Source organism: Trichomycterus rosablanca, chromosome 2, assembly GCF_030014385.1.
Source record: "Trichomycterus rosablanca isolate fTriRos1 chromosome 2, fTriRos1.hap1, whole genome shotgun sequence".
In the NCBI taxonomy this organism is placed as follows: domain Eukaryota; kingdom Metazoa; phylum Chordata; class Actinopteri; order Siluriformes; family Trichomycteridae; genus Trichomycterus; species Trichomycterus rosablanca.
In genome coordinates, this window is record NC_085989.1 from 43,904,842 (window position 1) to 43,922,002 (window position 17,161).

Consider the following 17,161-nt stretch of genomic DNA (forward strand, 5'->3'; position numbering starts at 1 on the left):
ATAAATATCAGATATAAATGTGTTTAAAAAAAAAAAAACTACAAACTTCACAAATATGAATCATGTTTACAACCATGTGATTGAATAACCTGAATAAACTGTAGAGATGAAACATTACGCAGCAAACGAGTCTCACTTCTTTCTCTAACAGACAGTACCGGCCTTTCCCAAACCGTTCCCTCCTCACTAACACTCCACTACAGAGTCACACTCCATATGAAGTCACACTCAGTGCTGTGAAGGGTGCTTCCGATTAAGGGGAGGGTCTAAATTCAGGAGTCAACTCTGGGACGCCCTCTTTGCTTTTGAGCGGAAGAAGGAAGCTGCCGTCACCATGGCTACAGATAGACGCTTTTCTCACCTTGCTGTCATGTCTTGTGCTACGTTATCATTTCAGCATCTCCAAGCGGGAATACGAGCTCAGGAGACACAAGCATCTGCTGTTTTATAACTAGTATAAATGTATAGTTATGTTTTAATTCTCCATGGTGTTAAATATGATAATAATGTTAGTGATAGTATTGTTGGGGTAAAATAATTTTGCCATTCATGAAGTTTAAGTTCACCGATCACAGATTTTATTACTTTCTTTAAAAAGACTGAAGAAGACTTATGAGGAAACCTAATATCATATTTTACTGAAAATGATGTCGGAACCTACATTTGTAAGGTGTTTCCTCTATTCACCTTTCCTAGCTGCACTTCCGTGGAGTGTGGTGGTTGAGTGTGCTCTGGTGTACACTCGCTGTTGGAGGGTTGTATAGTGCACTCCCCCTCCACCCTAATTACTTTGGGACAGCCCTTAATTTTTTATTTATTTTTTTTATTTTTTATTGAGTCAACACAATATACAATACAAGACAGGGAAATAACAATAATGAAGAAACAAAAATATTACAAATAGAAGAAAAAGCAGTGGACATCACAAGTAATCATTCAACTAACAATACAAAGTCGCAAGGCAAAAAGAAAAGGTAAAGGAAAAATGAGTAAAAGGAACAAAATGGAGCACAATTAGAACAGAAGATATTTTCTCATATTCAAAAGCAGTTTTTTGGTCTTCTTGCTGGGTTTCTTCATGAATGAAACACTACGAAAGAAATGAGTGAAGTCGCAAATAAGTAGATTAAAAGAGGGTCGACACTTTTTCCATTTACAAATGTGGATATGATATTTACCCAAAAGGATAATAACATTAACTAGATCAAACATGTGTGGCTCCTGATTATGTTTACAGAAGATAATGTCATCGCAATCAAAGGGAGACACATTATCAATTTTCAAAATTATCCAGCTGTGTAGATCTCTCCAAAACCGACTGGTATAAATACATTGAAAGAACAGGTGAACAGTTGACTCCACAGCAGAAGTACAAAAGACACAAGGCTCAGATTCAAATCTTTTCTGAAATAGCTCGCTAACTGGACATATATTAAACATAACTTTGTAATGTGTCTCTTTAACCTTAGGAGCCACTGGCAAAGACTGATAAAAATAAAAAGCTTTGTCTCGCAATGTCACCTCAACATCACAGGAAGTAGGAGAGTAAAAATCGCCAAAAAAAAAGAAACGTTTAAACTCTTTACTTATCAGTTTGTTATTACATTTTGTATCAAACAAATCAACATTAGAGACTTTTAAGGTAGGTAAAGACATATTGGACTGCAGTAAGGATCTACTTTAGGGATGTTATCCTTGAGTAAATTAAAGAATAAGTACAATCAATTGAAGACTGTTTAGATTTATATAAATCACTAAAAAAGGAATAAATAAAACTGTCAATTTTTGTCTGATTGTCACATATAGTATTATCAATGAATAATTTATTAATCGTTTTCCTGGTTTGTCTTTGTTTTTCTAAATTAAAGAAATAGGATGTACTTTTCTCTCCTTCTTCCAACCACCGCGCTCTGGATTGAATAAAGGCTCCTTTCGCTTTCTCTTTAAACATATCATCCATATCAGACTGAAGAGTTCCTTAGTTTCATCCACATCTAACGTTACTTTAGCACATAAAATATTTATTTTTCTGAAATAGCTCGCTAACTGGATATACAGTGCCTTGCAAAAGTATTCAGCCCCCTTGAACTTTTCAACCTTTTGCCACATTTCAGGCTTCAAACATAACGATATGAAATTGTAATTTTTTGTGAAGAATCAACAACAAGTGGGACACAATCGTGAAGTGGAACGAAATTTATTGGATATTTTAAACTTTTTTTAGAAATAAAAAACTGAAAAGTGGGGCGTGCAATATTATTCAGCCCCCTTGCGTTAATACTTTGTAGCGCCACCTTTTGCTGCGATTACAGCTGCAAGTCGCTTGGGGTATGTCTCTATCAGTTTTGCACATCGAGAGACAGAAATTTTTGCCCATTCTTCCTTGCAAAACAGCTCGAGCTCAGTGAGGTTGGATGGAGAGCGTTTGTGAACAGCAGTTTTCAGCTCTTTCCACAGATTCTCGATGGGATTCAGGTCTGGACTTTGACTTGGCCATTCTAACACCTGGATACGTTTATTTGTGAACCATTCCATTGTAGATTTTGCTTTATGTTTTGGATCATTGTCTTGTTGGAAGATAAATCTCCGTCCCAGTCTCAGGTCTTTTGCAGACTGCAACAGGTTTTCTTCCAGAATGGTCCTGTATTTGGCTCCATCCATCTTCCCATCAATTTTAACCATCTTCCCTGTCCCTGCTGTTTTAAAGCAGGCCCAAACCATGATGCTGCCACCACCATGTTTGACAGTGGGGATGGTGTGTTCACGGTGATGAGCTGTGTTGCTTTTACGCCAAACATAACGTTTTGCATTGTGGCCAAAAAGTTCGATTTTGGTTTCATCTGACCAGAGCACCTTCTTCCACATGTTTGGTGTGTCTCCCAGGTGACTTTTTATAGATATCTTTGAGAAATGGCTTTCTTCTTGCCACTCTTCCATAAAGGCCAGATTTGTGCAGTGTACGACTGATTGTGTCCTATGGACAGATTCTCCCACCTCAGCTGTAGATCTCTGCAGTTCATTCAGAGTGATCATGGGCCTCTTGGCTGCATCTCTGATCAGTTTTCTCCTTGTTTGAGCTGAAAGTTTAGAGGGACGGCCGGGTCTTGGTAGATTTGCAGTGGTCTGATACTCCTTCCATTTCAATATGATCGCTTGCACAGTGCTCCTTGAGATGTTTAAAGCTTGGGAAATCTTTTTGTATCCAAATCCGGCTTTAAACTTCTCCACAACAGTATCTCGGACCTGCCTGGTGTGTTCCTTGGTCTTCATGATGCTCTCTGCGCTTTAAACAGAACTCTGAGACTGTCACAGAGCAGGTGCATTTATACAGAGACTTGATTACACACAGGTGGATTCTATTTATCACCATCAGTCATTTAGGTCAACATTGGATCATTCAGAGATCCTCACTGAACTTCTGGAGTGAGTTTGCTGCACTGAAAGTAAAGGGGCTGAATAATATTGCACGCCCCACTTTTTAGTTTTTTATTTCTAAAAAAAGTTTAAAATATCCAATAAATTTCGTTCCACTTCACGATTGTGTCCCACTTGTTGTTGATTCTTCACAAAAAATTACAATTTCATATCTTTATGTTTGAAGCCTGAAATGTGGCAAAAGGTTGAAAAGTTCAAGGGGGCTGAATACTTTTGCAAGGCACTGTATATTAAACATAACTTTGTAATGTGTCTCTTTAATCTTAGGAGCAACTGGCAAAGACTGATAAAAATAAAAAGCTTTGTCTCTCAATGTCACCTCAACATCACAACCTAAAAAACATCCGTCTCTGTCAAGTAAGTCTTGGACAAAGTAGATACCTCTTTCGAACCATTCAGCTTTAAAAAGAGATTTACTGTTTATTGTGATAAACCTGTTATTCCAAAGTAAAGACTTATGGGGAGAGAAATTGTGGGTAAATATCATTTTCCAGAAAAGGAGCACCTGCTTATGGAAATGTGCTAATTTTAAAGGGACTCTTGACAATTGATAGTCACATTTAACAAGAAATTTAAGGCCACCCACCCTTTCAAACAATTTGTTTGGAATATGAAACCAAAGAGACTGTGATTTAAGAATACAATCTTCCAGCCACTTAATCCTGAGCATCCAGAGAAAAGATTCAAACTCTAAGGCATTTAAACCTCCCTGCACATAATTTTTAATTATTTGAGATTTCCACAAGTAATGAGTTTTATTCTTCCACAAAAAATTAAAGATAATAGAGTTGGCTGATTTAATTACTTTTGGAGAAATATATAAGGAATGACATGGATAAATAAGTCTTGACACTCCCTCAATTTTAGACAAAAGAATACGACCAAAAATAGACAAGTCTCTAGTTACCCACTGATTCAGCAAACTTTTCATTTTTGCTCATCTGGGAATTAAATTCAACTCCTCTCTTTTGTCAACATTTTTAGTTAAAAGAACACCTAGATATTTAACCTCTGACCTTACAGGAATATTAGCAATTTCTTTTAATGTACAACTATGAATTGCCAGTATTTCACATTTTTTCAGGTTTAGAGACAAACCGGAAGCTTTGGGAAAAAAAACTATTTTATCAATAACTAAGGGAACCATATCACTATTCTTCAAAAATAATGCTGTATCATCAGCAAACTGACTTATAACAAATTCTCTACCAAGGATGTCTATACCATGAACAACTTCAGACTTTTTGATATGTATAGCCATTAACTCTACTGCTAAAATAAATAATAAAGGAGCGATAGGACACCCTTGACGAATTTCCCTATTAATTTTGAATTTTGGTGATGAACCCTGGGTAATAGATATACTACTGTAAATGTCATTATAAAACATAAAAATTACTTTGCAAAAATGAGGACCGAATCCTAATAATTCCAGGGTTTTAAACAAGAACTTATGTTCCAACGTATCAAAAGCTTTAAAGAAGTCTAAAAATAAAATTAAACTTTGTTGAGGTATCAAAAAATCGTAGTCAAGCATATCAAGCGCCAGACGAATATGATTGTGAATATGTCTACCTTTAATGAAAGCAGACTGGGTTTCATCAATTAACCTATTCAGCCCCCTTTTCAGTCTGTTTGCGTATACATGTAAAAGCAACTTATAGTCGCAAGAAAGGAGTGTTATGGGTCTCCAGTTATTAAGATGTAATTTATCTTTGTTTGGCTTTGGGAGGAGAGTGATTAAACCATGTTTCATGGTAGGAGACATGGTAGAACTACCTATACTGTCTTTAAAGGCTTCAAAAACTAAGTTTTTTATATCAGGCCAAAAGTGTTTTAAGAATTCAACTGTAATGCCATCCAGGCCTGGAGATTTTCCATTAGGCATCCTGGAAATCGCATCGTCAAGTTCAGGAATCGTAAGATCCGCCTCTGTAGTACCAATTATATCATCATCTACTTTAGGGATGTTATCCTTGAGTAAATTAAAGAATAAGTCACAATCAATTGAAGAATGTTTAGATTTATATAAATCACTAAAAAAGGAATAAATAAAACTGATTGTCACATATAGTATTATCAATGAATAATTTATTAATCGTTTTCCTGGTTTGTCTTTGTTTTTCTAAATTAAAGAAATAGGATGTATTTTTCTCTCCTTCTTCCAACCACCGCGCTCTGGATTGAATAAAGGCTCCTTTCGCTTTCTCTTTAAACATATCATCCATATCAGACTGCAGAATATAGAGTTCCTTAGTTTCATCCACATCTAACGTTACTTTAGCACATAAAATATTTATTTTTGATAAAATGGATGACTGCCTAATTTTTCTCTCTAGTGCTAATTTTTTCCCTTCTTTTATTGCCAACCTTTTCACTTTAAATTTAAACCATTCCCACTTACTGACTGGAGATAAATCCTTTATATTTTTTACTTCATCAATCAGAGTATAAACATCCTTACAGAAAGACTGACTTTTAAGCAAATTGCCATTAAACTTCCAATGAGATCTGGAGGGTTTATAATCAACAGACCTCTTGATGGATAAAGATATAGCACTATGATCAGTTAAAGGAGAGGGAGATATATCACAATCAAAAGAAAAAGAAAAAAGATTATGGGAAATTAACCAAAAGTCTATCCTAGAGCGCTGAGAGCGCCCTGAGAAATGACCCCATGTGAACTGCTTTTTGTGAGGGTTATTAAGTCGCCATACATCAACTAAGTCCAGGGCCAAAGCAAAATTAGACATTAGGTGGTTAAAGGAATGTGAGTTAAAAGGAGACGGATATCTATCTTCCCATTCATCCGCAACCGCATTGAAATCCCCTCCAACAATAATTTTATTTAAACCATAAGTGTTTTTCCAGATATCTATTAAAGAACACAGATCGTGGAACAATTTACTATTATTAGCCCTGTTGGTGTGACCATAAACATTCAAGAGCAAATAATTGCTTTCACTAAAATTAAGAATAACCATAATCCAATGACCCTCTGTATCACTCTTGAAATCGATAATCTTACCATGTACGTTTTTAAATAAAATAGCGACCCCTGCTGAATGTGAGGAACCATGAGAAAATATTGCTTCTCCACCCCACTGAGACTTCCAGAATTTAACCTCAACATCAGTAGAATGCGTTTCTTGTAAAAAAAACAAAACAATTAACTTTAGAATGCTCCTTGCAAAAAAGAAAAAGTGTCAACCGTATTTTCAAGCTGGTCGGGGGAGTAAGGCACAATCTGTGAAAGTAGCTCGATCACTACCTTTTGAGTGTTTTCACCCTCTCTCTCGGGAACACCGTTTAACCGAAGCGACCATTTCCATTTATAGCTCATGATCGATGCATTTCTCTTTCAGAAATTCATTTTCCTTATGAAGAGACATCACTTGAGTTTTCAATTTTGTCACATCTTCAGTAATTCTTTCAGTGTTTGCATCCACTGACCCACTAATTTTAAGGATTCCTTCGGTGTTTTCTTTAAGCTGAAATTCGAAGGCATGCATAAACTCAGCATGGTCATCAAACTTACGGCTAAGGCTTTGGATTGCTGTATAAAGGATGTTCGATGAAACCTCCTCGCCTGTATCTCTAGCTTTCATTCTTTTAGGACCCGTTACTGGTGTATGTGGCATTCCTGTCAAGTCTCCCGTTTTGGCCGGGAAACTACCGTATTTTACCCCTCTTTCCCGCTGTCCTCCCGTATTATTATTTTCCCGTAAATTTCCCGTATTATACTATAATTTCAAAAAACACTCCTGTGCCTCTCCAAACTGAAATGTCATTGTGATGTTCTGTTATTTACATTGGGCAAAGGGAGACCCCTGGCGTTCATTTGTGCCTTTACTGTTCCAGTGGGTAGTTTGGACTGTATGAGGTAAGTAATCAGTTGCGGTTTTCTTACTCGGCATTATATGGCCAGGAAAACATTTGCCTGTGAGTATTTTTATGTTTAGTTACTGTATAACTTTATTTTTAGACTATCTCTGATGTAAACCTTGGTTAATGTATGAAAATAAGTTCTAAATCTCTTGAGTAATTTGTAAATGCTAACCGCTAGCATCTATATGGTTTTTTCTATAGAAGTTAGCTTTAAGCTAATGATTCGGTTCTATTTATTTTAATGTACAGTGTCACGTAAATGCACTCAGGAAACAAATGTAACTAAGACACATTTTGTATGTCTGCTTTACAGTTTACAGTTTTTTTTCTTGGGAAACTGTTATCTATCTGTCGAACTTGTAGCCACACACACGAGCAGGGGCAGAATAGTCACTAACCTCGCGAGAACTGCCACCCAGGCTGCTGCAAGTGCGGACAGCGGGAACAAACCTGGAACAGGGAGAGATGGATGGATGCAAGGACAGAGAGGGCATTCCTGCCAAAAAAGTAAAGACTGCATGTAAATATCTAGAGAAACGGGACATCGAATTTACCTTTCTAAAGAGGAGCAGGATGGGGCAGAGTTATGCAAAGGTAGGCCTATCAGATTCTGATCATCTAATTGTAGTTTGTAAGTGGTTCACAGGTGGTTATTTTAGATTTCTTGTAAACCTGTCTTAAAATGTAAGGGATACTGAACCTTGGTTGGGCTGGTGGGACGACTCAAAGCGCGTGGTGGAAAATTTCCCTTATTTTTAAATCCAAAACTTGACAGGTATGCAATATTTGAAATCTTTGGTTGAGAAAATACATGAAATTAAAATGCTATTCCCCTCGTTATTCAGTCAGTTTATTGTTTATGCATTTGTTAAGTTTTAAACATAACTTGTATTATGTTGAATAGCTGAATACCTACCTCAGGGCAGGTCAGGGCAAAATCCAAAACTTCAGCGTCGTCCTCGTCCGTTACAACTCAACTCGGAGAAGTGCGCATGCGCAGTCACAGAACGTAGAGCTTCTGAAGCTCTTCTCTTCTTACTAAAGCAAAAATAATGCGTTGAAAAGGTTTACAATTTTGAGTTTGTCTAAAATAATGTCTTTTTAGGTTGCCCAAATTCAAAAATTTGAACAAATGTAACAAACTTTTTTTTTTTGTTGTTGAACTGACTTATTATATTATGCTTAATTTACTAATGTGCTGAATCATTTTTTAGAGTGTAGCCTTAAAGATAGCAATGCACTTGGGATGCGATCGGACTGTTGCACTCCTGAACCTCCATGCTTTCCTCCAGTATTTCACTGTACATGGTAGACAAGGAATCTATTTGTGATTTTTCTGTTGGCTTGTCTGTGTTTATCTGACTTGGTCCTGGCATTTCTTCACCAGAACACGGCTCCCTTTTTGTTTGCGCACTCAACACATCCATGAGCTGCTCTCTTGCTTGTGTTTTGAATTCACTGGAGAAATAACGGTCCTTGTATCTGGCATTTAAAAAGAACACATACGGTAAACGTTAAACCTGGCTAATAAAATAAATAATATCAACTCTTTTCTGTATATGTTCAGGCATAAAAGGGCAGAATTTAGTTCAAAATGCTATTTAAACAGCTATTTCCCCATCTCACCTCGGGTTAAGGAGTGTAGCCACACTATAAAGGGTCTTTGCCTCTATGGTGCTGAATCGCTGCTCGGTTGCTTCCAAAAGGGTATTTTTTGATGTTTTGACACCATGATCCTTTTCAGAACTTTTCTGGAGAAAACGTTTTAAGGCTCTGATGGAGGGTATCACATCAGCAGCGGTAGCGCTGATTTCTTTAGTTAGCTCCTCGAATGGGGAGAGCAACGACACCATGTTTTTAATCAGCCCCCACTGATTTGCAGTGAAGGCGGCCGGCAGATCATATTCGACTCCGTAAGCACCCAACACATGTTTTTGTTCCAGTAGGCTCTGTAACATGTAATAGGTGCTGTTCCATCTTGTCGGAACATCCTGTTGAAGCCTCTTTACAGGTTGGCTCAGCTGAGTTTGGATACTCTGAAGGCGTGAATAAGCCAGAGGTGAGTGTTTGAAGTGGCCAACAATCCGTCTTCCACTTGCCACAATATCACTGATGCTGCGTTGTGACAAAACCCCTTCATTCACTACTAGCTGTATTGAATGCGCCATGCACGGCAAACTTGGTAGTTCAGCATCTTGCAGTGCTTTTGTGATGTTTCGTGCATTGTCTCTTAAGATGACATGTATTTTACTTTTTGGAATTGACCACAGCTGAAACATGCTGTCGAACTCTGCCATCAGAGCACTAGCTGTGTGAGAGCCTGTAAACTCTCGTGCATGCAGAACGGCGCTTTGTAGATCAAAGTCTTGATCAATCCACTGAGCTGTTAAGCTTAACATGGAGGTGGGACTGACGTCGGAACTCCATATATCACTTGTAAAGCTCAGTGATGTTATGTTATTTTTTAGAAGTTGGTCTATGTGGGTGTAAACTGCTTGATACAGCTCGGGAAGAGCGACTTCTGAGAAGTATTTTCTATTAGGGATGGCATAGCGTGGATCCAAGTGGGATATTAAGCGGCAGAATCCCACGTCTTCTACAACCGAGAAGGGCTGGTTATCTAGCGCTATAAATTCCATCACTTTAGCTGTGATTCCTTTAGCTTTTTGGCTGTTGCCGCTGTACTTTTCGTACCGGTCAAATGTGGTTTGCACGGTTTTCTGGGTTATTTGTTTTGTGCTAGCTTCCCGTGCTAGGTCTGCTGTTTTCTGATACTCACTGTATTCAGCCGCGTGGTGTACTCTCAAATGCTGTATTAGATTAGTCGTGTTAAATCCCTTTGTTTTGGTTCCTCCACGAGGCACATTAGTTTTACAAACTTTGCAAAGCGCCCTGGATGAGTCCGTCTCATTGACGGTAAAAAACTGCCAGACTGACGACATGTTTTCTGTCCACACATACAGCCGAAGACCATAAACTGTTTCTTTAGCCGTTTGCAATCGGCTCTCAAAATCGGCTACATTTGAAAAATATCGAACGATCGCATATTTTGAATAAAAATCGGCCGATACCGATACATAGCCGATCGATCGTCCCATCTCTAGTATGTATATTGTGGCGCCGGCGAGTAGGAAGGATAGCATCAGGGCCGCAAGTGAACTGCCTTTGGCAGTTCATTTAATGGTTTAGGGACAGACACCCATTCATACACACATACAGTCATACAACAGACAAACATATAAGCTACTTACCCAACCCTCACCACAGCCACCCCACTCCCAACAACGGGATACACGGCTATGGTGAGCTTAGACACCACTGCCGCAAGGCTTTCTGGGTAAAGCCTGTGCCGGGCCCCCAGAGCGACGCTACAATATGTATGTATGTTAGTCTACATACCTGAATGTAAAGCATACATATCTGAGACGGAAGACGTTTCATTACTTCATTTTTTTTTTTACCATTTATGCCTGTTTACCATTTTTTACTATTTATGCCTGTTGTCGCTAATTTGCAACATACCTAAATTTATATCTATTTTATGTGCTATGGACAAATGTACAATTTCCACTTAATGTAGCATCGGCTTTATAGCAAAAACACAAATAATTATTTAATTATAAATAAATTCAGTAATTAAGGGGTTTTTAAAATGACCTGAGTTTTTTCCTTTACAGTATAAAAGCAGCCAATGTCAGTTTGTTCAGCTCACGGCAAAACTCGGAAAAATACTGCAGCAGGGAACTTTTAACACAACTACAGTGTTCTAATAAATCTAATATTCTGTATAGAGGCTGTGACTGAACACAAGCTCCTCTGCACACCGACACACTCACTTAGAGAGAGAAAAAAAAGAGGGAAAAGAATGCGCATGCTCTGTAGGGGTGGCTCAAGCACAGGGCGTGTTCCCAAACGGGGGTTACACAAGTTAAAACACATATGACCCATCTCAAGCTAGGACTAGTAACTATAAAATGGAATGTACATTTCTGGTAATGTAGTGCGTGTAAGGGCAGGGCCAGGTGAGTAACAACTAGTCATACCTGCCCTTGACGCAAAGAAAGAGGAACATTGATAGAGAGAGCAGGAGAGAGCGAGAGAACAGAAATTAATCTCAGCTGGACTCTGGATCAGAAATATATTATCAGGTATGAGTGCTGTGTGTGTGTGTTTAAATATGTGAGTTACAAAATAATTTGTTTTTACTACCTTTATGTTTTTGGATTATGAATATTCAAGTGTCAAACCTTGAAGGAAGCAAGCAAAACAACTTTTATATTTGTTTTCTGGGTTAAACCAAATTTACACTGTGATCGCTGTACTTTTATCAGATCATTTCTTGTCAGACAATATGATCTTATCCATAAATATTTGGTCAGACGTTTGACACACTGTGTGATATTTTGTTCTTACTGTTAAATTATATCATCAGAGTTTTAACCACAGATCTGCTAATACACCATCAATCACAAATCATGTAACCAATTGCAAAATTGTGGCAGAATGATTGACTTAATACAACAATTTTTAAAAAGTAAAAAAAGAGATATCACAAGCTGCTCATGGCTTTACGGAAGAGACCAAAATGGAATGTTCATTTTTAAGGAACTTAAGGTGAATAGACAGGGTAAGCCATGTGGTTCTGTTGTTCGGGACAACATTAAAACCCGTTTAGAAAGTTAGAGAGACGACACTGCACACGCATGGCCACTTTGGAACTCGGTCCGTTTATTATAAAACTCCCCTCTAGTCAACATAACCTTACAAAGGTTCCTACCCCATAACTAAGCTGATACTACATCCCCCTTTCTGAGATAAGGTAACTTGTCTGGGGGTACTGTACCAAGTTAACAATTTAACAACATTGAACAATAGTGCAAACCATTTTCTGTTTCTACTATTTCCATGTTTTATTTCTTTTTCTTTTTTTTGAAGAAGGGTGGGGTGGACTACCCATCCCTTCTGCCGAGTGTGGGGATTATTCTGCCCCATTGCCCACTCAGCTCTCAGTCCTTCAACTATGTTCTGACCTTAAAGTGACCTGGGGCCCTTCTATTTCTAATGGGGTATCGGCGCTCAGGTGTCTGGCTCAACTGCTGATGTTAATCTTGAGCCGCTGGTGAAAGAAAGGTTCTGTCTGTGTCAGTCACAGTGTTTTCTTCTGTCGGTGTATCAGGTAAGTTGATTTTCAGGAGCCACCGGGGGTTGGCGAGAGATGGAACCTGTTTCTCCGGAAGGCACCCCGTGGTGTCTCCACAATGTAAGACCTGGGTGTATCTGCAGCAGACACCACTGTGCCTCGTTCCTCAGTGTCCTTTACCCACACATGTTTTCTTGGGTGCAGGTGTGTCATGTCATGTGTTTTGTGTCTACGGTCGTAGTTTTGTTTTTGCCTGTATATGTTCTCTGTCTCTTTTAGCTTACCCCAGTCCACACATCTTGGCTTGAGTTGTGATGGGGCAACAGGAACAGATGTTCTTATCCTTCTTCCCATGAGAAGCTCAGTGGGGCTGTATCCATTGGCCAGTGGAGAAGCACGGTAGGCCATAAGGGCAAGGTAGGGGTCGGTTGACTTTTTTTAGAAGATTCTTGACTGTCCTCACCGCCCTCTCTGCCTCCCCATTGCTCTGTCGAAAATGAGGACTGGACGTCACATGGTCGAAGCCCCAATTCTGTGCAAAGCGTCTGAAGCTATCAGATGAAAACTGTGGTCCATTGTCCGATCTCACCACATCTGGAATTCCATGATGAGCAAAGATTGATTTAAAATGCTGGATCGTTGCTTCTGAAGTAGTTGATGACAACTTAGCGACTTCAAAGAACCTGGAAAAATAGTCAACAATGATAAGGTAGTGTTGGTTACCATACTGGAAGAGATCAGCTCCGACGGTGGACCATGGTCTAGCTGGAAACAATGTTGGCATTATTGGTTATTTTAAGTTTATTCTTTCACGTGCACATGTGTCACAGTCCTGAATCATCTGTTGTAATTCTTTGCTAAGGCCTAGCCACCACACCGACTGTTTAGCCCTCTCTCGGCATTTTGTGATGCCCAGATGTCCCTCGTGCAACTTGTTTAACACATCCGCTTGGAGTGATGCTGGAATGACAATTCTTTCTCCTTTAAGCAGTACTCCGTTTTGCACGGTGATTTCACCTGAGAATGGCAGATAGGGCCGAATCACCCCCTCAACAAAGAATTTATCTGGCCAACCGTCTACACAGTGTTTCTTGAGCTGGCGAAGTATAGGGTCTCTGTCTTGGTGTGTTTGGATTTCTTTGAGTCTGGGCTCCGTAACTGGCAGACTTGCCATGACAGTATTGACGTAAAGGTTTATTTCTTCCTCTTGTAGTCCGTCCACTGTGTTACTTACAGGAGCCCTAGAAAGCACGTCTGCTGTTGCAATATTCTTACACATGGGAAATTGAATATGAAAACCTCATCAGTGTCATTTTAAGACGTTGTATTCGCAGTGGGAGCATGTCTAGCGTTTTTGAACCCAGCAGGGGGACCAGGGGTTTATGGTCTGTTTCTATGTGGAAGTTTTTCCCAATGAGAAACTCTGCAAACTTTTCGCAGGCCCATGTGGAAGCCAGTGCCTCCTTTTCGATTCCCCAGCACTCCTCTCACCTCGCTAATGTTGTGGGGTTCTCTCATGGCCTTCACAGCTTTCACCTTTTCCGGGTCTGCACTCACTCCTGATGCTTCAATAATCTGTCCCAAAAATTTGATTTTGCTCTTAGAAAACTCACATTTCTCGTTGAGTGTAACCCCGGCCTCCTGGAGTCGTGACAGTGCTGCACGTAGCCTCTCATCATGCTGCTGTTGGGTAGCTCCCCAGATGAGTATGTCATCCATCTGACACAAAACGCCCTCCAGACCCTCAAGGATTTGTGACATGCGCTTTTGGAAGTGCTCTGGAGCAGAAGAAATTCCAAAGCATAAGCAGTTATAACAATACCTCCCAAACGGCGTTATGAAGGTCGTGAGAAGTGAGGATTCTTTAGAAAGTGGAATCTGCCAAAACCCAGAATTCGCATCTAACTTTGAAAACACTCTGGCACCTGCCAGTTGTCCCAGTGTGTGCTCTACAGACGGAAGTTGATGTCTTTCCCTCATGACTGATTTGTTCAGTTCAGTGAGGTCAGTGCATATTCTCACCTTTCCTGTTTGTTTAGGCACTACTACCATGGGTGCACACCACTCCGTTGGCTGTTCCACTTTTGAGATGACTCCTTGCTGCTCCATTCGGTTTAATTCTTCTTTAACCTTTGGTAGGAGAGGGAGAGAAATGCGTCTGGGGGTGAGGAGAGAGAAGGGTTCAGCGTCTGATTTTAGAACAATGTTATATTCGCCCTGCATTCTCCCTAGACCATTGAATAACTTAGGGAATTCAGCCCTTACTGCTTCGTCTGTATCTAGACTGACAGCATCCAGCCTGGCTACCAACTGCAGTGCTACAGCAGCTGAACGGCCTAACAATGGTGTGGCCAGCTCCTTCACAACATAAACTTCCTGTGAGGTGCTCTTTTGTCCTTTCTTTAGTGTGGCTGTGAATATACCTTTTACCGTTAGTTGCCTTCCTCTCGGACCCTTTAGAACCTTCGAAGCTCTTTTCAGTTTACTGAGCTGGTCCTGACTGCACATCCTCTCCGGAACTGCGGTTACGTCTGCACCTGTGTCTATTTTACACACAACATTACTATGATCCATTTTTATTTCTGTCATCCAAGGGCCTTCATCTGCCTTAGCAGTAAGTGAGCCAAGGAATACCTCTTCATCTTCTACACTTTCGGTCAGTATTGCAACGTTCCCTTCATTAAGCTTTTTAGTTCGGCATACTCTGGCATAATGTCCCTTTTTTCTGCAATGGTTACACACTGCATCCTTAGCTGGGCATTGCTGCAGGCTGTGACCTCTCATATCTCCACACCTTTTGCACTGTGTGTGTTTGATGGTCTTTTTTCGTGCTGTATTGCTAACTGATAGGGATGACTGTGGCTTAGCTCGTGTGCTTTTGCGGTCCCATTGCTGCTGCGAATGCACGCTATCAAGCTGTGTGTTTGATGCATCTGCCTTAAAATGGCTTTTTAGCATCTCTTGTTTCTTTATTTGCTCACTCTGTCGTGCTCTGGTGACAGCTTTGACAAGTGTTAATTCGGGGTCCATATGTAACCGTTCTGACAGTTTAGTGTCTCTTAGTCCAACTACTAATCTGTCTCTCACCATTTCATCATGCAGTGCTCCATATCCACAATACTCGGCAAGACAATGAAGTGCGGTAATAAAACAGTCAACTGACTCACCCAACTCTTGCTGCCTCTGATTGAATTTTGCTCTCTCAAAGATGACATTTCTCCGTGTTATAAAATGTGCATCAAACTTGGTTTTGACTGTGCTGAATTCACTCGCTTCAGCAGGACTCAAATGCAGAGAAATCAGAATATCCTCCGCTTCTTCCCCCATCGCGTAGATCAGCGCATTCACTTGGTTTTTATCAGCTTGTGTTTCCAAGCCTGACGCTATCCGAAAACTCTCAAAGCGCTTTATCCACTTCGGCCAGTCTTCAGCCCTGAAAGTGAATTTCTTCGGCGGTGGGACTTGAAACAGGCTCATATTTCACTGCTGCGGCGTTAGCTCGCTTTAGCGGTTTATGCTGCTCTCCGGCACTTTTTTTTCTTTCTTAGACAAAAAATATCAGGTTCGTATTCCTAATCCCACTTCTGACACCATGTTCTGTTGTTCGGGACAACATTAAAACCCGTTTAGAAAGTTAGAGAGACGACACTGCACACGCATGGCCACTTCTTCTTCTTGTTAGTTTACTGGCGGGTGACATCTCTTTGGTGCATACCGCCACCTACTGTACAGGAGTGTGTAAAGTGACTTAGCAGGCTATGTTTCTATGTCTTAGATTCTTTTAATTAAACCTGTATCATTAAGGAAAATAATTAATGATTTAATTCTGTCACGCTGCATCCCTTCTTCTTTAAGAATATTTTCTATTGTATTCCCTGCCTCCCTTTCTTGCCATTGTTGTCTATATTCTGTGTATTTATTGCATTTAAATAAGACATGATTTACATCTTCTTGGACGTGACATACATTACATAACCCATTGCCTTTCCCTATTAACTGTAGTGTGTTATTAAGACCTGTGTGACCCATCCTTAATCTACTATATACTATCTCTTCCCTTCTGTTGATACCTATTGATGTTGTCCTTTTCCCCCATACCTTTCCTTGAATTGAATAATATTGCCTGGCATTATATTCTGCTTCCCATTCAGTTTGCCATTTCAGTAGAACTTCAGATTTAATTTAGGTTTTGGCTTCCCCTTTCCCTATTGGAATTTTAATGTCTATATGTTCTTTCTCTAGCGCTTTTTTAGCTAATCTATCCACGCATGGCCACTATGGAACTCGGTCCGTTTATTATAAAACTCCCCCCTAGTCAACATAACCTTACAAAGGTTCCTACCCCATAACTAAGCTGATACTACACCTTGTATACTGTGAATAAATGTGAAACGTAATATTGGTATTTTAATCAATATAATGTCATGTAATGAAGTCACTGTCTTTCATACACCAGTTTCAGGTAATCCTCTGTTGTCATAATTTGGGAAGATTTTAGACAAGCCTTTGGTTAAAACTGTCAGATACTGCCAAAACTTTTTGTCCGTAATCTTTGGTCGCAAAAGCAGAATTTGGCTACTGCACATTGTTCATATAATTTTATCAAACCATGTTTTTTTCCAGTCTTACAGGTGTTTTCCTTATTCTAACACATCTATCACAAAATAATAAATCATAAGCAAGTGTGTGATGGGAGAA

General features: G+C 39.6%; 1 protein-coding gene across 1 annotated transcript; it reads right to left on the reverse strand.

The window, feature by feature from the left end:
* Positions 1-12,030: 12,030 nt before the first annotated feature.
* On the reverse strand, positions 12,031-16,332 carry LOC134333964 (uncharacterized protein K02A2.6-like). Its single transcript, XM_063016140.1, has 2 exons — positions 14,486-16,332; positions 12,031-14,241 (listed from the first exon to the last, which is right to left on the reverse strand). Exons 1-2 carry the CDS (start codon positions 15,938-15,940, stop codon positions 14,017-14,019), a joined length of 1,680 nt encoding a protein of 559 aa, XP_062872210.1. The 5' UTR covers positions 15,941-16,332; the 3' UTR covers positions 12,031-14,016.
* Between the last annotated feature and the right edge of the window lie 829 nt (positions 16,333-17,161).